This window comes from Metopolophium dirhodum, chromosome 4, assembly GCF_019925205.1.
Source record: "Metopolophium dirhodum isolate CAU chromosome 4, ASM1992520v1, whole genome shotgun sequence".
Classification (NCBI taxonomy): domain Eukaryota; kingdom Metazoa; phylum Arthropoda; class Insecta; order Hemiptera; family Aphididae; genus Metopolophium; species Metopolophium dirhodum.
The window spans coordinates 27,374,560-27,397,003 of record NC_083563.1 but is presented as its reverse complement, the minus strand read 5'-3'; the positions used below and the strand labels follow the sequence as shown (position 1 = coordinate 27,397,003).

Genomic DNA, 22,444 nt, shown 5'->3' with positions numbered 1-22,444 from the left:
TAAACACATATTATTTTTATTTTTTTTGTTAAAACTGTACCAGACTATACATCTATAATTTATTACATTGATGAAAATATTAAACAATAGAAAAAATAATAATTTCATATTAAATAATAAAATAATATTATTAAATAGTAAACTTTAAAAAAAATGGGGGGGGGGAATGTCCGCGATTTGTGAGATTTTTTTATGAATCCTATTACTACAGATACAAATGGTAGAAAAACATTCAAATTATATAAGTACCTACAATGAAAATGAAAAATTAAACGCAGAACAATATGAGTACAAATGTATACAGTAAACACTAAACCAATTATTATACATTATACATTATAAGACGTAAAGTTTGCGTTCAAAATTAACAATGAATTATGCTATATAGGTAATAATAATAACAATAATAGTTACGTTACAATTTTAATGCATATTAATAATAATTTAAGCCAAACCAGCTTGCACATCGGCTTTCGTGTTTTTGCATTTAAAGTGTTCTGAAATCTCGTTTAGCGTTTTGTTCTCGGTTTCCGGGAGCTGAAAGTGCAAATACACCAGACCGATTAGGCCTATGGACCCGAACAAAACGAAAGTGTTATAGAAACCCGTAAACATTTCGAGATCCAAATAGAACTTGGTCATCAGGAAACTCAAGATGAAGTATGTCGCTGAACTAAGACCGGCACCGACGTTTTTACTTCTGGAATACGACAAGACAACGAGAAAACTCGTAAGCGTTATGTTATATCATTATTTATTATTATATTCGTAGCTATAAACAAAATAAGTACTACAATGAGTTCCATATATAGTTACCGAGATCACAGATGGTTTGTAGAATCGATCGTTTATATCGAATTAAAAAATAAACCATATACCTATTATATAGGCCATAGGGGCTAGGGCATTGTTTTGCGATGAGCATTTTTTAAACCATTGTGTGCCGCGGATTGAATCGCTTTTATAAATTAGTAGTCAAAACCAGAGCTGATTTTAATCATAATTCATAAAATTATAACACACCTTTATTATGTAATTATAGTCTAATAATAAAGGAAATAAATGATATGACATACCCTGCAAGTGTGCCTAATTAACCACTAGCCACTGTACATATTGGTTTTTTCTTCGTTGTAATTCAATAATATACCTACACCTAAAAGTGTTTTATTTTTTTTTATTAAAACTGTACTTAATAAAAAACAGATGTTTTTTTTGAAACAATTATTTAATATAATCAAAATGGTCTGCACCAACGTCGATCACATTAAGAGGAACTCACTGTAATATATTTGTTTAGAGACCTTCCAGAATTGTTTGTCATTTTTTTTTATATATATTATAATAATGTTTTATTAAAAGTGTCTAAATTATAGTTATTATGTAAAGGACGTCGTGTGCTTACTTCATTGGGAAAATTTCACACATGAGAATCCACACTATAGGCATTATTCCCATCGACGAAAAAAAAGTCGACATGAAGAACAACACGATTTTTATCCATGACGTGACTGGAGTCGATGGCAATACGTTTCCGACGATCCCAATTGATAGGTAACAAACTGAACAGGTAGCCATTGTGCACAAAGCCAAAAATCTCTTTCCCAATTTGTTTATGGAGCATATAGTCAGCACGTTTCCCGCGACGCCGAAAGCCATGTACATCGTCTATACAGTAAATATATACACACACTCGTCATTATTATTATTTATATTATTTATTAGTGTTGTTGATCAATTCAATAGTCATTAACGTTCCTTTTTCGATTTACTAAATGCCAAGATCTATTTTTTACTCTACAAAAGCCTACTCCCTAGTTTCTACCACCTCACTCCCAAATACCAGTCTAATGAGGATTGCGGGCCCTCCTCTTAATGTTCTCAACTAATATACAACAAAAATATTTAAAGCATATAATATTTAAACGTAGGTATACTTATATTTAATAATATTATTATGTGTGAAGATTGTGAAAGATTGATTTATTATTGTTATTGTTATTATTATTTTTTATTTTTGTAGAAGCAAAAACCTGCGTTTTACATTATACCTAACTACATAAGGCTTCGAGGGAATTTGTCATTCCCCTTTTATTTTTAACCAATGGCGCCCCCCCCCCCACCTTTTAACCCGGCATCGTCGACATTTTTTTACGTTCAGGTTTTCGCTTGCAGTCTAGACACTCAGTTAAAAGTTAAGAAATAGAAATTTTGGAACTGTTCACACCGACGTTTTTATGGATTCAAGTGATTATTATACCGCTTGGGTGTGATATCAAATATCTCTCATTAATATTTTATTTTAAAACTAGCGAAATTACCCAACTACTCATCATTACTGAGTTACATTTTATTATTTTCCTATTTAACACAAATTCTTAAAGTTTTCAAAATTCAGACTTTTTTCATTTCAATTACCATACTTACTTGATTAAAAATCTAGAAAATCAAAACATATATTATTAACCAACCGTTGCCCAAGCTGGATGGAAAGACACTTGGAATTTGTCAAATATGGATATCAGATACGGTATGTACGGTATACCGGACAAGAGATTGGTGAAGAAAATCATTATCACGAGCAGTTGCAAAGGTTTCAACGTTTCGGGTTCAATGAAGCGGTACAGTGAATCTTTGATAGAAGACATTTCCTTTTTTTCTCCTGAAAATTATTTGCACATTTTGAAAATAGATGTAATATATGTAAGTAGTATTATAATAATAGCTTGTATCCAACTAAACATTTACATATGAGTATATGACCATTGATTAAAAATACTAGTATTCAGTAATAGTAGACATTTGACTGTACTAATAAAATAAATACTAACCATTAGTTAGATCTACCGTTGGTAGATTCATTTCGGATGTATAACGAACCATGTCTCGATACTCCACAGCGCACTTGTCCTCGTCAACGCCACCTCGAAGTTTGTTAAACGTGCTCTTCGCCTCATCCGTTCTGCCACGGGACATCAACCACATTGGCGAATCTGGGGTCTGAAATGTTATTACATTTTAATTCGACATTTCATATTTTTTAAACAAATTATCATACATTATTGTTCAATTTCAATGACGCCGTTTCGGAGGGCAAACGCGATAATCACAAAATAGTTAACGGAATTTTTACACATAAACCATTATATTAATATCAAAAATAAAAGTCGTCAAATAGGTAACCGCTCTGCTGGTCGTCGTGCTGAGTATACCTCGCCAATAATAGTAGGACACAGTTTATTATAGGTGTTTTAAATTTGAATGATAGGTAAGTCATTATAATATACATAGTAAAACGATTCTTAGTGGAAATAATGGTCTGCCAGCCTTATAGCTAATACGATGTAAAGTATAAAATATAGCCTATAGGCAATGACATATAACTAGTCTAGATGTTTTCAAAAATATGTAATTGTGCCTACTGCCTAGAAAATGTATTAAAATATAAAAATATACGTGAAAGTTTCAAATGTCCGAGAAAAATATTTACCTATGAATTACATCAAAATAAACAAAATCTTTATTCTTCGTTTAAATACTGAATTTCATCCACATTTAAACATCTATGCAAAGAAACAAAATAAATTTTATAAATATATTTTGATTATTTGATTCAAGTATGAACTACTTCGTATTACATTTTCAAGCCTTTGCTATACAAATTAAACACGTTAGATATATAGCGTTATATATAGATACATATCCATAGGTACATTTTTGAATACAAAATATTATTTTTATTTTTATGAAATTGTAAGACCAATATATTCATTGCTCCACTGTCCACTCAGAATCAAAAACCCATTGGTCCGTAGATCGGAATTTTGAGTTCCGCGGATGTCGAGATCTCGTGATCGCATCGACAAAATGAGACAAACGAACCCGCGATCGTACCGCAATGGCTGGGATTTGAATTTGAAAGAATACGATCCAATACTTTGAAAAATGTACTTGAAATAAATCGTCGGTGTCGGGTTGGCGACCAATCGTCAAAATCACAAAAATATTAGTAGGTATATTATTACGTACCTTGAACAGGATCGCAGCATTGGCGACCGACAATATCGCGGTGAACAGCACAGACAGTCGCCAATCGGCGGTGACCGCGTACAGCATGGTCACGCATAGGTAACCGGCGAAGTAGAACAGGTTGAGCACGGCGGTGAGCGTGCCGCGGAGCTTGGGCTCACACACCTCTCCGCAGTACGACAGCGAGAAGCTGGTCACGAAACCCACGTTGAAGCCCATCAGTGCCGAGCTGGCGTACAGCCCGGCCGGGCCGTCGGACAACATCAACGTGGCCACGGACAGCAGGTGCGTGACGTTGGCCACCATCATGCACACCCGGTGGCCGAAACGGTCTTGCACAAAGGACACGACCACGCTGCCCACCGGCGGGAATAGGTAGATGAGACTTCCTGCGCGCGGTAAAGTTGCAGGTTTAGACATACATTACATGGTCGGGAGAGCTAAGGTTTGCACAATCTTAAGGCGACTTCACACTGCACCGTGAGAAATAAAATCCTATTTTGATTTATAGTAATTTTTAATGCGATGAAGTGATCCTAGCGTGTATATTAATGTATATAATTACATCATGGTCACTGGTCAGTGCTGACTGGTATAACATATGTATACCATGAATAGTATGGAATTCTACTCTCTGGTATATAAAATACTTATTACAATGGTAACACTAGCCGTGGTATACAACTTGCTAATCGATAGAATTCAGCCAGGGCCGAGAATTTTTTTTCCGAAAATCACTGTTCACGGGTTAACCTGTGAAGTCGCCTTTACTGCGGCCTCTCTCAGTTCTCGCTATATTTTTTATTTCACTACAAGAAACCCTTACATAATAATATTTTGTCCTATTATAATATAATACGTAACTAGTGCAAGTCGTGTGACCTGCAGCGAGATTTAAATAATGTTTTTTTGAATTACAACGCCGTGTGCGCGGGATTTGTTTAAATTATATGTTATTTATTGCACCGTAATACTCTATCTGTATCTACATCTTATTATTAACTGTTTAACTAAGGAGGTGGAAGCTTCGGGTATTTTAACCCCCTCCACGACAGTATTTATGACAAAAATTAAATTTACTATATCAATATTAAAATAATATTCTCATGTGGAGTTCTATTTCATATTTCATATTATTAATATCATAATTTATGATTGCAATGGAGATTGTATAAAGCCACCCAAAAGTTATATTTACATATAAAATTAAAATATACCCTTCTAAAAAAATCCTAGCTTCGCGTCTGATTGAAAGTATAATACGACATATTCAAACATAGTATGGTATAATAACGTTCAGAGCGATGGCAATCCATCTAAACGGTAACGCTGATTTTTGTAGTTTTTTTTTTTTTAAAATAGGTGTCACCTGCAGTGAAATGAATCATATCACTCCCTATACATATAATAGAATCTATTAAATAGATAGTAATATAAATTACGTATAATGTACCTAATGTATACAATATTGTTATTATTATAATCATGAACGGTGCCCGATTTTGACTCTCACCCCTCGGCGGAAATTCATTAAAATTTCAGGGGGGGGGGCTAACATTATTAACATCAATGTAAGCGGGGGCTTCGATTCTACAAAACTAAAAAAGGAGGAGGCTTGACGTACTTTGAGGTGGGAGGGTACCATGCCCCCTCATGCCCCCTCCTCCCAATTTCCGCCAATGTAGACTCACCTATCCAGGAAGTCTGTTCTTCGGATATGTGGGAGAGAGGGTTGTAGCTGGTGTTACTTTCTTTGTCGGTTATGGCACCAATGATTATCGTCGGTGTCATCATGTCGATGCCAACTTTCATGCTGAACAGATAGGTCGTCGTCAAAGCCAAGATCTGGGGACATGCAAAATTAACAAAACATCAACGATGTGGCTAATAAGAGTGATCTACGAATTATCAAGGACGTATTGATAAATAATGTTTTGAGTATAAGCCATATTTTCCTTTATTATTTATTTTTTTTCTATCGATTTTGTCAAAAACCAATTTTGCGAAAAAATTCCCGTTTTTCCTTAATTTTTATTTTGTTTTTCCCGATGCTTTTGAAAACTACTGGGAATTTTTTACTTTTGACCCCCCAAAGTATCAACTAGATTTACTTTAATATCAGAAAAGATGCTGTTGACGAAAATCTAAGCATTTTTACTGTCCTAAATGGCGATGACAGTCACAAAATCTGCGAATTATCTCGATCGATTTTTGTATATTTTACATTAAGGTAACCGCGTATACCGTATATTCATATAATTTTATCATCTCAACGTGACCATCGGTCATTTATAAGTTATATTTATTTATTATATAGCGCTTACCTGTGCTATAGTGGAATCGATTCCATAACTGAAATCGTTTTTATTTGATTTCATCGACAATGTTGGCCACTTCATGTTTCCAAATATAATAATTAAATTATATGATACAGTACATGTACGTAATATTTATAGGCGCGTTACAATAGCAGTTGGTAGGTATGTATATTGTATATTGTATATATTTTGTTCAGAGCTTCCTTCCGGAGAATTATCTGTGTTCATAAGGATATACTTGTCAACATTTGAAAGTTGAAACGAATAATATAAAAAATAATATAATTTAGCATCATTTTTTAAGTGAATCTTACTCATCTACCTGATACTAACAGTTATCGAAAAAAGTGTTTAAATTCTACAATATTCCTAATGCATAGAAAGTATTATCAATTTAATTCTAAAGATTAAAATACTTGTTATATATTCAACAACACTGTTTTAAAATGTTCGATAACGTTATATAAAATAATTATATAATCTGTTATAGTTGATCAATTTATTCCCAATACTATAGTACTTATATGTATATTATCAAAAAAAAATTGATCGAGTTCTACATGTATTTAATTATAATTATTAATAATTATAATTGTCAAAGTTATATTTTAATTAATAAATATTTTTCCAAACTATGAAATTGTTTGTTATTTTATATACAATTTTTGTACATTTAAAATTATACTTGAAAACAAATAATATAAATTTATAAATTATTAACACGGAAGAATTGCTACAGTACAAGAATTTTGTTCAAAAAATAATATATTGATAGGTATATAGTAATAAATTGTATAATAATATAGAATGCTGGACAATTGCAGAAAACTGCATGGAAACAAAAAAAGAACAACACTGCACGGAACGGTATGCGTTTAATCCATAGAGTAATATTACTCTATGGTTCAATCATAAATAAGTCCTAACGTAAATGTTTTCAAATAAGTAAATAAGCAATTAAATATTATCCGAAAAAATGCATTCAATTGATTGGTGACGACGTACTATATAAGCAGCCGCCTGGTTTGAAGTTCTCGACTTTAAATATTATACCTATTTAAGCGACATAGAAACGATGACCGAATTAATATTTCGAAAGCAAATGTATCCGAGGACGTCGCGACACGTATAATATCTACGAACTGCAGCACAGACACACTGGGTACGATGATATTATTGCAAAACGTGAAACTCCGAAACTCCTTCGTACTACAGAATATGTGTAATCAAGTCGACGCGACCATACACCTATACCGACTGCACATCATAATACTGGCGAGTCAATAGAAAATGCAGAGTCTGCGTACCTATAAGATACGTACTACCGAAGTGGAATCTTTAGAAAGACAGTGTGGAATGACGTCGTGGTGGGGAAAACACGAATGTAGTTGTACGTTAGGTAGGTTATAGTACGTAGGTTTGGGTGTTTCGTGCAAATAATGTCTTAAGCAACGTCGCGCGGCTAACAGGTCAGACCGTACTCGTAATTATTATTTTATAGCTCTACTATAATACTAGTATCAGCTGATAATATCTATGTTATTGTTATTGCCAATGACGGATTAAAATCAAACTTGTATTATTTTTATACGTTCCATAAGTCATCGTTACATGAGTAAAACCATAAGATAGTTTCTTTTTCGGTAGCGTCGGAGCGGGATAGTCGAATTGCACTTGGGTTCAAAAAAGGTAGTGGTCGAACTGCACTCGTTCAAAAAAAGGAGTTAAAATTTAACGCCATTATGGACGTTCGCGTTTATTATTATAATAATATTTGACGATTTAAACAAAAGAATAAAAAAAATTATGTATACATTATAATTTATAACTACAAGAGTTATCAAAATTAGTAAAAAAAAAAAAGTTATATTTATAATGACAAAAATAATATTTGATCATTTAATATATATATATGTATACCTACATATATAATATTATATTAACATAATGAACAACGGTATGTATAAGGCAATAATTTTTAACTACGCCAATGATTTTTCCAATGATTAAAATCATTGTCAGTCCTAAGCCTGTAAGTGGGAAGGGAAATGAGTGTTTTATAAACGTTTAACCCTTTCAAATTCATGATATTTTTGTTGAAATATCTTTTTTGAGCCCTTTTTCTTCGACCATTACCTGCTTTTTACCCGAGTGCAGTTCGGCTAAAATAAGTGCAATTCGACCATAGCCCATCGGAGGACTATAAATTCGTAGGCGCCAATAGTATATGGGTGCTCAAATATGGGTTCATAATAGACAAAGAATAACTGTAGGTATTGAATATAAAAATGGCAATCGTAATCGTAAACATAATATAAAAATGTTGTATACAATTATAATCGTATTATTAATACTAACAGTGATAAAAATAACTAGCTGTGGTTTGTAGTGGTTATACGCATAGATAAATATATTATAGGTACACCTACATACAAACAACAATAAATTAACAAAATATATCTAAGAGTTAAAAACTTTAGTGTTTATGTTACTACTATTTTTATCTATTAGTTAATACCTACCTACAATTTATAATAATTAACAATGTTAATCTTAGATTTTGTGGAAATCGATTATGCGTAAAAATTACCGTTTTTCCTTAATTTTTGTTTTGTTTTAAAAAACTATTGAGAATTTTAAATTTTTATCTCCCAAATATACCAACTAGATTCACTTTCCCAACAACTAAGGTACTGTTGAAGATAATCGAAGCAGTGATAGTAGTGATACTCCCCCAACAGGGATGAAAGACACAAAAAAAAAACACACCATTGTAACATCAATACATTCATCCGCTCAGAATCTAAAAAGTAGACAGTTTTAAATATCTATAAATATTAAAAACACAAAAAGACTTCAAAATATTTTGAAATATCACAATTTATTATTGGAAATATTCTAATACAAATATTCGTTAAAAATGTCAAGTTTCCATGTTTGATCGTTTTTAAATCAGATACATTAAAAAACAAAATTGTGTTGAAAACTTGTTATGCGTAAATATAATATAATGTAGGTTATTTTAAATAGTAATGATAATTTTTAACTTTTTACTTCCTAAGTACTTTCTAATAGTTTCTATAGATCATATTTTCTACCAGAAACCTACCTCAATGTTGAAGATTGGAGCACTTTTACTGCTTCAAAAGGTGATAAAAAATCATCGATGACGGACAAAATATAAAAACGTAAACATCATCATCATTATGAAATAATTTTCCGCAACGCTCAGTCTGAAATGACACAGCTTTAAATTTAAATCAATTATAATAAATATTAATTTCGTTTTGCATATTTAATTTGCATTACAATTGCTTCATTTTTCTTTACTATAGGAGAAAAAATCTAATTTTCTAAACAAATAACAATATATTGTTAAGAATGTTTAGAATTAAAATCAATAAATTATGTAATATATTAACATATTTTAAATATTATATATTATATTATGTTATACTCATTAACTTACGGAAATGCTGAAAATTCTTATACGCATAATACAAAATAGGTAAACAATAAATTAATAATATAATTTGTATGTGTAAATAATTGTATATTTGTATGTAACATTTTCTACTACTAAATATATTGAATTTTTCAATGAAATCTTCAATTTAAAAGCACTGAATTTTAAAACAGTATCTAATCTAATAAATAATAATAAGTCAAAGTCAAAATAAAAATGGTGGGTAAGTGGATGTCGCTCTGTTGTACAGTATATTACAAGTGGGTCACTGTAATAGATGATGTTAAATTTGAATTCAATGATATAATATCATTGTACAAAAAAAACGATTCTGAGCGAAAACGGTCAGTCAGTCTATGATATTACCAAGTATATTTGATGATATTATTGTGAATAAAGTAATTTATATATAACCTATTTACGTGGAGCCTTGTTTTCAATTTTCAATCCTTAGCTATAAAAGTTGAACATTTTATACATTTTTAACTAAAAAATAATTATTAAATTATAAATTTGATACATTTTGTCAAAGTTTGAACTTTAAATGCTTATAAAAAAAAATCGTGCCTATGTATTTTCAATATTTTTCAACTGCTATTAGAACGATATATCAGGAGCCTTATATTAAATTTTCACGCTTTTTTACCCAGCAAATAAAATTTTATTGATATTTATAGAAAAAAAAACTAAAAAAATTGAAAACTGACAATGTCTGTAAACAGCTCAAAAAGAGTCAAATTATTTTCAAAATTTTATCTTGTATAGAAAATGCTAATATAAACATTCAGTGAAATTTTCAAGTATCTACAGTTATTCGTTTTTTAATTACAATAAAATAAGAAAATCGTTACATAAGATATCGAGTGAATATCAAATGTTGTAAAATAATGAATTTCAAACGCTCATAAAAATTTAATTTGACTTTCTTGTAGACATTTTTTTTTTGATAAAGGTAGAAAAACTTATGGATAATCTTGTATTACATTTTCAAATCTTAGTTATAAAAGTAAAATTTTTTATGAATTCTCAACTCAAAATAATTTGCTAATATTCGTGATTCTTCCGTATTTTGTCAATATTTGAACTTTAAAGTTTAAATACTTATAAATAAAAACTGTGACTAAGGATTTTTAATTTTTTTTCATCTGCCTTTGAAACAATAACCTAGGAGCCTTCTATAACATTTTCAAGCTTTTTTACCCAACAGATAAAATTTAATTGATATTTATAGAAAAAAAACTAAAAAAAATGGAAACTGAAAATGTCCGTAAACAGCTCAAAATAAGTCAAAATATTTGGAAAATGTTATGGTGTATAGAAAATGCTAATATAAACATTCAGTCAAAATTTCATGTACCTACAGTCATTTGATTTAGAGTTGCACCAAAAACCAAAATCGATTTTCTCGAAAACAGATTTTGCATGAAAATTCCCGTTTTTCCTTAATTTTTTTTTTGTTTTTCACGTCGCGTTTGAAAACTACTGAGAAATTTTTACTTTTGACCCCCCAAAGTACCAACTAGATTCACATTCCTAGAGATGTTACTTAAAAAAGTTACTGTTGAAAAAAATCCAAGCACTTTTACTGTCATAAAAGGCGATGACAGACACCATTAAAAAAAAATAAAAAAAATAAAAAAAAACACACATCATTGTAAAATCAATTCATCGCTGCGCTCAGAATCTAAAATTAATTTAAATTGAAACCAAGTAAGTTTACTTACAATCAAAGGTGTATTTTCAGGGGAAAGGGTTCGACTGGTCTCGCCCCCCCCCCCCCCCAGAATATAATAATATGGAATAATATTCTGAGCGGAGCGATGAATGTATTGATTTTACAATGATTTGTGTTTTTAGATTCTGAGCGGAACGAGGAATGTAATGGTTTTACAATGATGTTTATTTCTTTTTCTTTTTTATTCTGTAAATACTTTTTCTCCCTCTAAACTTGCTCAAAAGTATCAAGTATAGCATCTTTTCTGAAAGGTAATGTTCTTGAGCTGGTACCTTAAAGAGGTCATTTTTCGATTTTCGAAACGCTACTTGAAATAAAAGTGGTTAAAGGAGAAACGTTTTCTACCAGAAATATTGCTTCAAATGAAAAATGACTAGAGATATTTTTTGTTGTATTTTGGATTTTGTTCCTTACGGTTTAAAGTTCGGAAAACTTTAGCCATTTTTGAGCTGTTTATAGACATTTTAATTTCGGGAGTTTTTTTGTTGTAATTCGGTTAAAAACATTAGTGAAATTTAGGTTGCTTACTTATATTAGCCTTACCTAGACATGGTAAAATTTTCAAAACATTTGAGCGACTATGAGCTTTTTCTTTTAATTTATATTTGTTTCATTTTTATGATATTTCCTAATTATAATTATATAAATTACCTATTTATATAAATCGTTCTCAAGCTGTTCTTAAAACGCTTTGTTCATCACCATAGAAACGAATAAAATTAAATAAAAAATGATTTCCTCGTCCGCTCAGAACCGTTTTTTATCGAATGCAATCATTACATTCAAATCGAATACAGTAAAATTACACTATCCTGTCCGAGGCCCGAAGAGACGATGGACAAACATCCACCACCGAAATGCGCTGACTTACTTTTTTTTTTTTATTTTAATTTTTAGGTCTGTCATCATAGTTTGGTGCAGTAAAACTGCTTCAATTTTCTTCAATAGTATCTTGTTCGATGGGAAAGTGAATTTAGTAGGTGTATTCGGGAATTCAAAATTTTAAATTCCTAATAGTTTTAAAAATCGCCGGAATATTCAAGTCTCCGCGAATAATATGTTTGAAAAACAACAAAATATTTGTTGACAGAAATTTAACTTAAGTGTCTTATGTTAACTTGAATTCAAGTGTCTATAAAAAAATAGGGAATAATATATTAATATTATTAATATATTATTATTATTATTTATAAAGTAAAAATATTTTTAGATTTTTGTGTTTCAGTAAGAATTACTTATGAGGAACCTCGTATTGAAATGTTAACTCTTAGCTATAAAAATAGTTTGCACATTTTTATGATTTTGTCAAAATTTGAACTGAAAATATTTATAAAATATTTCATGATCATGTACTTTTTATATTCTTAATAAATTAATAAAAGAAAAACTTATGCGTTGGCCGATTGTGGTCGTATGACGAATAAAGTGATTGTTAACTTATATGTCTGTGAGTAATTTTTTTCTGTAATTACATTTTATATTTGCCATTTATACACTATAGACTTTATAGCTAACGATTTAATTGTTAACTTGACAGATGACTAATAATTAGTGTATTCAAATATATTTTGGTGTGTAATATTCATGTGTATTAATATGTAAATATATAATTATATATTTATATAGCTCATATAAGTCGATGCTTTCTTTAAGTCTCAAAGCATTTTTATAAAAAAAATATTAACCACATACCTAAGACGGTACATCATTAACGCCCTAATTATTCCTTATTAGTTATTACTTATTAGTTCATTATATTTAGATATTTTATAAAAGGATTTTTGTATTCAGATTTTAGATAGTCTCGCTTGTGAAAGACCATTTGAGTTTTATTTACGATTCTAGTATGCGGAACTGTGGACCCACCATTATGTTAACTGTATAATAATAACGACCGTATTATTTAGATACTATTGAATATTGATACCTATAAATTATACAAGTAGTGTTAAAATTTGCTGCACAAGGAATTTAAAATATTTAAATTGCGGTATAGAAAAATGAAATACCTTTTACTATTTTAGATAAAAGAGAAATAATATTAAAATAAATCGGGCATCAATCATAAACAATAGCAATCAAACTAAACCATAAGAATATGTCAATTGAATTGTAGGTATTCAATATGTTGCTTAATTAGAGATAATCTCACATATTGTTAAATAAGAATTACTTACCTAACTATAGAAAATAATTAGTGATATTTAGTATAAAGAATTTCCATCAATAACATTTTAGATTTGTGTAAAAAATGTTGTGGTGCCAGTGATGGTATAACTCGTATAAGTGATATTTTTACTACGGTAAAGCAAAATATTTATTTTATAGTTATGACCATTATTCCTTCGTGTTATGTTATATATCACATTAGTCATTAACTATTATTCTATTTTATTTATCAAGCAATTTAACTACTTTTTAAGCTTATTTTACATATTTACCTACATATTTTATACAATATTGTACCAGGCATATCTGACAGATAACAAAAATAAAAATTACAAAATAATAAATAAATATTCAAAACAAAGAAAATAATTTGTATACACGACTGGTCCATAAATAAAAATGCAAAAAAAAATTAAATTACAACAAAAGATGTCTCAACAACCAGATGTATTATATACTGTCTAAGCTTAAAATAAAATTAGAAAATGTTTGTGATGGCTTTAAAATCTTAGACTTAAACCCTAAACTTCCCCATCTATTTGCGTCTATGACAGCAAGTATTTAAAAGAAAAATTAAAATGCAAGGTAAGAAGATACCCGCGATGTATGCAATTTAGTACATTTAACGTACTAACATTTAACTATTTAGTATATTAACGTAAAATAATATTTGATTTTAAGTTTTTTTTATTCAAACACATAAATATATTTTTATATATTTAAATATAACTACACAACTACATAAGTACTAAGTGCATATTAATTTATTTGTATCAGAAATTTAAATCAGAATTTTATCATAGTTTTAAATTTTGAAAAGAGCGATGAATGTACTGATTTTACAATGATGTCTGTTCTTTAAAAATTATTTTTTGCGGATGTTTATCCTATTTACACGTTTATATAGCCTAAATACGATTTAACTCAAGTATTTTTGGTGGGGAAGTAAATCTAGTTGGTACTTTTAAGAGGACAAAATTGCAAATTCCTAGGAGTTTTCAAAACCGATGGGAAATACAAAAACAATTTAAGCAAAAAAAAAAATTTTTACACAAAACTAGTTTTTGACAAAATCGACTTTAGTTTTTTGGTGTAACACTAAAAATACAACTAATAAAGACACAAATTTTCACCGAATGTTTATATGACCATTTTATGTACATGAATACATGATGACATATTCTGATATTCAAGATGTTTTAACTATTTTTAAACTATTTATACGCATAAGAAAATTTATATTTTTATTCTTTTTTTGTTGAAATTATTGTCGATAAATCAAAAAACTTTAAAATGTATTGCAAGATTCCTCATAACTTGTTGTTAGTGTAAATAAAAACATAAGTTGAGCTTAAATCTATCATAATTTTTTATGAAATTAGAATTAGCGGTAATTTTATTGGAAATTGTTCTGATCTATAACAAAATTAAAAATGAATTTGATACAATATAAAATGAATTATGATTAACAAACAAATAGTTAAAAAGCAAAAAATTAACGTTGTCAGGTGTGGGGTTCGAACCCACGCTCCCGTTTGGGAACCAGAGCTTAAATCTGGCGCCTTAGACCGCTCGGCCAACCTGACAGTTGAACAAAGGGTAGAAAAATACATTATCTAAGTGCTTATAATATATTGTAATATACTTATTTTCCTTTAATTCAACATTAATATTATTATTTGAATTTAAATTTGATAAAATAATTTAATTACAAAATATATAATTGAATAAAAACCAAAAAATTAATTTCGTAGTTGTATCACAGAAAAACCTATTCTGTCATTCTGTGGTCGTAGGTATAGATAAAAAAAGACTATAAAATAATATTATCTGTAGTATCTACTATCATACGAATTTGTGATTACTCAGATTACTGATTACTTTAGTAAATTACAAAAAATATAGGATTTTTCTGAGTCGGCGACTTATATCTACACTATATCGCACGCCGCACGGTCTTAAGACTAATATTGGTTGCACTCTATAAGTTTTATACTTATCTAATAGTTAATAATAATTTGTGGGTAGCGCCTAAGCAGCTACGATAAAGGTAAGTCGAATACTGTTTTTTTATACTCAATGTAATACACCGTCTAATAATCTGGCAAAACTAAAATGCATATTTAATGCAGTATATTTGTATATTATTATATTATTAAGAGATAATTGGAACTATATCATTTTATAACAGTGAGATTTTTTAACTCACCAGTCACCAATATAACTAACAGCCGATGTCAGACGCTTGTGTAATTGTAATTCAGCAATTGGTAAAAAAATACCAATGATAAAGATACTTGACCTTTTCACTTCTACACTATATTTTATGTTCTGCGACTTGTGTATGCTATGTAAAATAATTTTTTTTTTTTCTTAATTTTGAGATCTATGACTAATTAGTAAAGTTTAAAATAATCCTAGCCAGGGTTTTCTAAAATTGTACAGTTACCGGAAAATTATATTAATGATAATATTTTAAAATACAGGAACTTAATAGTACCTCTGGAGCAGTGATTGGTGATAATATTTTGTTGACTAACTTTCAATTTTGATGATAAATCATTATTTACTTATATCTCTTCATATATTATTCTATAATTAATGTTTGGCTTCAATATAAAATAAAATCTTAATAAGTAATTTTATCACTTGACAAATTAATACTATACATACCTACATAAAATAAATTTGAATATACCTACTTACAAAATAATAAAACAACTACATATCTAAACGCTTATGTTTTCAGTAGGTACTAAATAAAAAATAAAACAAATAAAAATATACTATATACACCTACATAGGTAGGTGCAAGATTAAATCATGAATATAATAAATATATTTAGGTATAGTTCATATTAACACAATTATCAATAATAGTTTAATTGCATAATTTGTCATCAAAGTAAATATATTATGTGTATACTGATATTTTTTCTTAATTTTAATTCAAGCAAAATTAAACTATTATCTGTATGACAAAATTAATGTTATGAATGTATATTATTATTGATACATTTTTAATTTTATAGAAATCCTAAAATGAAATCCAAACTTGCAAATGGCTTAAAATTATTATACATACCAAAAAAAACAAGAATCAGTTCCGGTCTTGGTGATCGGCTTCCAGAGGCATATAAGAAATTTTATAAGGAATGGCGTCACAAAGTTCCTGAACCAGTTTATTACAAAGCTACACCAGGGAAATGGACTAAAGATGAGAAAACTGGTGCAGTTATTCCTGTTCAGAACATACCAATTCCTTTAAAGTATCCAAAAACAATGCATTCTGGTATTTGGGGAGGAGAAGCTGTAGTTCAAGGTTTCAAACAAAATGGTAATAAATATAAGAGCCGTGTTCCACATTTTTGGACACCAACACTAAAAAAATCAGTGGTCTACAGTGAAATTCTAAATAAGTATATGTCAACTACTGTGACTGAAAAGGCCCTAGATGTTATTAATAAGAATTACGGTTTAGACCATTATCTATTGAAAACAGCGGCATGTGACTTAAGGACCACTTTAAGTTTAAAAATTAAACGTCACATTTTAATGGCTTTAAGAGACAAGACATTGTATGCAGATGATAATGTAAAACAACAAGAAGTGTATGACAAATATAAACACTACTTAAAGAATTACACCCATGAAGAAATTGAATGGTATGGCCTAACATTTTCTGAGGCTTTACTTAAGATGCAAGATATAGATGAATTAAACGAAAAGAAAGCGCCATTGAAGGCAAAATATAGACTGGAATTGATAGAGGAGTTGAAAAATAGTAATGAAACAGTAGAAGAGGATAAAAGTTGGTTGAATAAACTTAATCCTTTTAATTAGAAATGTTATATTACAATATAGTGTGTATTAATGTTTAATAAAAAAAAATACATTTTTGTTTTTGAATTGGGAATTTTTTTTTATATATTTCCCAATTACGTGTTTAGCACAGATTTAATGTATAATTAATACTCGATATAAAAAATAAAGTTCAAAAAAGAATTACAATACAACTATGGTCAAATTCATGATTTATATAAAATGATTTGTCGCATCAGTTATTTACAGACTAAATGAATAACTTCATAAAGTTAAGCTCCACACATTGTACATGCGTCTTTGTTTTCCAATGAACATATCAATTGCTGCATATTTAGTGCATCATTCTTTTCAGTTTGAATTGCAATATTACTAGACAGTGTGCTTTTATTAACTGTAAACTGGATAGGATCAGCAGCAGGCCTGGTTCGCAAATAGTACATACCCGTTTTTAAGCCCTGTTATAAAAATAAATTAAACAAAATTTAAAATTATTAAAATTGTATGATTAACTTACCTTTTTCCATCCATAGAAATGTACAGATGATATTATACTAATAGTTGGTTGCTCAATGTGAATATTTAATGACTGAGATTGATCAATGAATGCTGCACGATCTGCAGCCATATCTAATATGATTTTTTGAGATAATTCCCAATTTGTTTTATACAATTCTTTTATGTTGTCTGGAATACTTTTTATTTTCTATATTTAACAGAAATTATATATAAGTACAAATATCATTCGTTATATTATTCTAAAAATGATTTGTTTTTACCTGCACAGATCCTTTGTAGTAAATCAATTCATTTCTCATATCCTCATTCCATAGATTAAGCTTAATTAGATCGTTCAATAAATGACGGTTAACCACCTGGTGTATAAAGATAAGTTTAAAATACAACAATAATACAATTACACAATTTACTAACACTAAATTCTCCACTAAGAGTACGTCTGTAGTATAAATTTGTAGTGTATGGTTCTATAGATTCGTTATTTCCAAGAATTTGTGCTGTTGAAGCTGTGGGCATCGGTGCTAATAACAATGAATTTCTAACTCCATGTTTAGCAATTTTTTCTTTTAATATATCCCAGTCCCATAAGTCAGTAGGCTTTACATTCCACATATCATACTGCAAAATCTAAAACAATAAACATTGTTTAACAAACATGATACATCTATTGTTTTATCTTAATTTACTCCTTGACTAATTGGTGATCCTTGATAAGATGAATAAGTTCCATATTTTTCAGCTAACTCACAACTAGCTTCTAATGCACCGTAATACAAAGTCTCAAATATTTGTAAATTTAGCTTTCGTGATTCAGGAGAGCCAAATGGAAATCGCATCAATAAAAACAAATCTGCTAAACCTTGTACGCCAATTCCAACAGGACGATGTCGTTTATTTGAAGTTTCAGCCTAAGTAATAAAAATGTAATGTACAATACTGTTTTATCATTCAATAAATTTAATTACTTCTATGACAGGATAAAAGTTGACATCTATTACTCTATTCAAATTTTTAGTGACGATTTTAGTAATTTTCAAAAGCTTTTCGAAATCATACTCTCCATTGGGTTTTACAAACATATTTACAGCAATTGAAGCTAGATTACATACTGCTACCTATAAAAATAATATATAAAAGTAATATGTACCTAGTATGATATAATATAATATACTTATGATAATTAATTACCTCTTCTGACGAAGTGTATTGAATGATTTCAGTACAAAGATTACTACACTTAATTGTACCAAGATTTTTTTGATTGCTTTTGGAATTGCAGGCATCTTTATACAGTACATAAGGCATACCAGTTTCAATTTGAGAAGTTATTATACGAAACCATAATTCCCTTGCCGATACCTGCCTGTTGTAACGTTTTTCATCTTCATATCTATGATATTAAGACATAAATGTACTTTTGTATTAATTGTATGAAATATGAATATGTATAGAAGATTTGTACACTATAATAATAAGAAATAATCAAAGTTCCATTTTCAGGAATTGTGATTACAGACCATGTACCTAGTATCTACTAATCATTTATTGATTTTTACATATCATTATGAACAAATATTAGCAGTATAATTATTTGAATAATAAATACTAAAGACATACTTTTTGTAAAGTTTCACAAAATCGTCACCCCAGACATCTGAAAGACCAGGACATTTACGTGGACACATTAAGCTCCAAGGTTGGTCAGCCTCAACACGTCTCATAAATTCATCAGGTATCCAAAGAGCTAAAAATAAATCTCTAGTTTTTTCTTCTTTATTACCGGTATTTTTACGTAACTCTGTATAAGTATATACATCGGCATGCCAAGGCTCAATATAAACAGCAACTGCCCCAGGTCTCTAATAAAACCAAACACATTAAAGTAACAGATTTAAACTCAGAATAAAATAATTATTAATATTCACTAACCTTTCCACCTTGATCAACATATTGAGCTAAATCATTAAGGACTTTTAACGGTTCAACAAGACCATGGGATTCATGTTTTGGATATTTGGTCCATGTTGTACCAGCTGCACTAATATTGTGTAAATGTATACCAATACCACCAGAAGATTGAGAAATCTTGGCACATGTCTTAACTGTTTTACCAAAGTCTTCCAATGAATCTGATTTATTAGCCACCAAAAAACAACTAAACCAATATTTTGGAAAATGTTAATACATATTAAATATTACCTATACCTTTAGTCTTACCTTGAAAGTTGAGGTCTAGGTGTAGCAGCATTGAACATTGTTGGTGAAGCATGAGTAAAATACTTTGATGACATTAAGTCATATGTTTCGATAGCTGCGTCAATATCTTCACCATGAATTCCAATTGAAACCCTCATTAATAAATGTTGAGGACGTTCCACAACTTTACCATTCATTTTTAATAAATAAGATTTTTCAAGTGTCTGAAATGTATTATATGAATAAATATGTCACATTTAGACAACACAATTATTATTAATTACAGAATAAACTATGTAGTACATACCTTGAATCCAAAATAACTATAAGTATAATCTCTATCATGTTTAATAGCATTATTTAAACGATCCGCATGTTTCATGACAACACCATAATGAAAATCAGAAATAATTTTCATACGTCTTTGATTTTGTTCATTTGACATGTTATACAAATCATAAATTACATCTGTAATAGTATAAAAATTTACCATACATGCATACTTATAATATAATTAGTTATGCATATAAATTTGACAGAATAAATAATTTACCGCTGAAATTGTTTTTAGTTTCTTTATAAAGATTAGATATTGCAATACGAGCAGCAAGTACAGCAAAATCTGGATGTTTTGTTGTTAAATAAGCAGCAGTTTCAGCAGCTAAATTGTCAATTTGTACAGTGCTTATACCTGGGCATATATCACCGATGACATATAATGTAATTTCAGGCTAAAAGTGGGAAAAATAAATTTAGTAAAATATTATTTTTCTAGTTAACTATTAACAAATTATACAGTTATAAAAGTATATATTTCTCTGAAAAGCTAAAAGAAAAAATATAATACATTATCTTGGTAGGAAACGGAAACAAGTTTACTTAATTAAATAAATATTTATATTTATAATATATTATTAAATGACAATAACAAAAAAATAAATATAGTAACATAATATTTAAATAAAATATAATATATTTATATAAAATTATGTAACATAATATTTTAATAAAATATAAACCTAACATGGAAACAATACATGGTAAAATTAGGTACTTGGCAAGTAAAACTTTAAAATAATGTAATTTGAGTTTCTTTTTATATTAATTTAATTAAATTAGTTTCATTTTAGTAAGAGATTAAATTATACTTTAGTCACTTTTGCACTTTTGGGTAACATTTAATAAAACAATGATCTCCTCTATCTCTTTTTGATATTTTGGTTTTAGATAAAGGTATAATATATTATATTTTAAATTTAAAAACATTTTTATAGGAATTCAAAGTCAATTCATATTTTTTATACACCAATTATGGCTTAGAAAGAAACTTGAAGGTTTTTACTTAATTAGTATAAGATGGATAAATGTTATATAATAATAATATAAAATGTCATATAACCGGATCGATGAAGTCCATATTGAGTCCCTCACATAATTGTTCAATTCGCATTGTGATCTTGTCCATCATTACTTCTTCCATTCGACCATCTAAATAAATAAATACATTTTATCGATAACAAATTTTACATCATAGGTTTTCATCTTTAGAGGGACTTTTGGTGGAATTTCAAGTGTGAACAATAAAATACTAATTAACTGTTGATAAATAAATTGTTTGGACATCTATCTGGGGGAGGTAATTCACATATTCAAAGCAGGTACATTCTTATATAGCCTTGCTATGCTCACACCTGTCTGTCTTAAACACAAAACATAATTTAGGTACTTACCACGCTTTTTCACAAACAGCTTGTCGCTAGATTTTCCCACGCCGTTGGACATGATTGTGGAGGTTTAGCGGGTTTAGGCACCTGGTTAAAAATCTCCAATGGTTTGCAGTTTACACTTTTCGAGTACGTTTCTCGGCCGGCTTTAATCAAAATATGTAGGTACTATACAATCGTTTTAGAATTTAATGAACTAGGTAGTATACAGCCGTACACTCCAAACAATTGATATTATACTATCCCAACGACTGGACGACAAACGATTCGCATTAATAACAACGCTGAAGGGTGGACGCCGGATTGGCAGAATGGAAGATGGAACCGGGCACAACGTCTATAACTACGCACAGAAGATAGAACACAAGATTATGTATTGTACTATTGTAGGATTGATATGCATTGTACACACAAGTTTTCCCGCGTTTTTTTCCAGCCATATGTCATAATGGCATAAACCCGACGA

General features: G+C 29.3%; 3 protein-coding genes and 1 non-coding gene across 5 annotated transcripts; 1 reads left to right on the top strand and 3 right to left on the bottom strand.

Moving 5' to 3' along the window:
* Positions 1 to 40: 40 nt before the first annotated feature.
* LOC132943278 (facilitated trehalose transporter Tret1-like) lies at positions 41 to 7,624 on the bottom strand. Of its 2 annotated transcripts, none has more exons than XM_061012199.1 (8): positions 7,353 to 7,624; positions 6,354 to 6,565; positions 5,721 to 5,874; positions 4,030 to 4,418; positions 2,832 to 3,000; positions 2,472 to 2,662; positions 1,406 to 1,668; positions 41 to 700 (listed from the first exon to the last, which is right to left on the bottom strand). In XM_061012199.1, the coding sequence occupies exons 2-8, from the start codon at positions 6,426 to 6,428 to the stop codon at positions 445 to 447; spliced, it is 1,497 nt and encodes a 498-aa protein (XP_060868182.1). In that variant the 5' UTR covers positions 6,429 to 6,565; positions 7,353 to 7,624; the 3' UTR covers positions 41 to 444. The 2 variants fall into 2 exon arrangements, with proteins under 2 accessions (XP_060868182.1, XP_060868183.1); XM_061012200.1 differs by having other exon boundaries at positions 7,401 to 7,624.
* A 7,595-nt stretch (positions 7,625 to 15,219) lies between these two features.
* On the bottom strand, positions 15,220 to 15,303 carry Trnal-uaa (transfer RNA leucine (anticodon UAA)). The gene has a single exon. It is a non-coding gene; the product is annotated as a tRNA-Leu (tRNA).
* A 276-nt stretch (positions 15,304 to 15,579) lies between these two features.
* On the top strand, positions 15,580 to 17,626 carry LOC132942323 (large ribosomal subunit protein bL28m). The gene is made up of 2 exons (XM_061010628.1): positions 15,580 to 15,767; positions 16,750 to 17,626. Exon 2 carries the CDS (start codon positions 16,760 to 16,762, stop codon positions 17,558 to 17,560), a length of 801 nt encoding a protein of 266 aa, XP_060866611.1. The 5' UTR covers positions 15,580 to 15,767; positions 16,750 to 16,759; the 3' UTR covers positions 17,561 to 17,626.
* LOC132942321 (ribonucleoside-diphosphate reductase large subunit-like) lies at positions 17,548 to 22,365 on the bottom strand. Its single transcript, XM_061010626.1, has 14 exons — positions 21,985 to 22,365; positions 21,654 to 21,742; positions 20,808 to 20,985; positions 20,562 to 20,722; positions 20,276 to 20,478; positions 19,988 to 20,213; positions 19,676 to 19,917; positions 19,247 to 19,448; positions 19,024 to 19,173; positions 18,745 to 18,966; positions 18,473 to 18,685; positions 18,319 to 18,414; positions 18,057 to 18,245; positions 17,548 to 17,997 (listed from the first exon to the last, which is right to left on the bottom strand). The coding sequence occupies exons 1-14, from the start codon at positions 22,034 to 22,036 to the stop codon at positions 17,812 to 17,814; spliced, it is 2,409 nt and encodes an 802-aa protein (XP_060866609.1). The 5' UTR covers positions 22,037 to 22,365; the 3' UTR covers positions 17,548 to 17,811.
* Positions 22,366 to 22,444: the final 79 nt, after the last annotated feature.

Excerpts from the sequence above, each read along its gene's own strand:
- LOC132942323 (XM_061010628.1), top strand. The coding sequence starts at position 16,760 with ATGAAATCCAAACTTGCAAATGGCTTAAAATTATTATACATACCAAAA.
- LOC132943278 (XM_061012199.1), bottom strand. The coding sequence starts at position 6,428 with ATGAAGTGGCCAACATTGTCGATGAAATCAAATAAAAACGATTTCAGT. Across the intron at positions 4,419-5,720 it reads AGAACAGACTTCCTGGATAG|GAAGTCTCATCTACCTATTC; the intron begins GTGAGTCTACAT and ends TACCGCGCGCAG. Across the intron at positions 701-1,405 it reads TGTGAAATTTTCCCAATGAA|AAGTAAAAACGTCGGTGCCG; the intron begins GTAAGCACACGA and ends GTCGTATTCCAG.
- LOC132942321 (XM_061010626.1), bottom strand. The coding sequence starts at position 22,036 with ATGTCCAACGGCGTGGGAAAATCTAGCGACAAGCTGTTTGTGAAAAAG. Across the intron at positions 19,918-19,987 it reads ATGTTGATCAAGGTGGAAAG|AGACCTGGGGCAGTTGCTGT; the intron begins GTTAGTGAATAT and ends TGGTTTTATTAG. Across the intron at positions 18,415-18,472 it reads CTCTTAGTGGAGAATTTAGT|GTGGTTAACCGTCATTTATT; the intron begins GTTAGTAAATTG and ends TTTATACACCAG.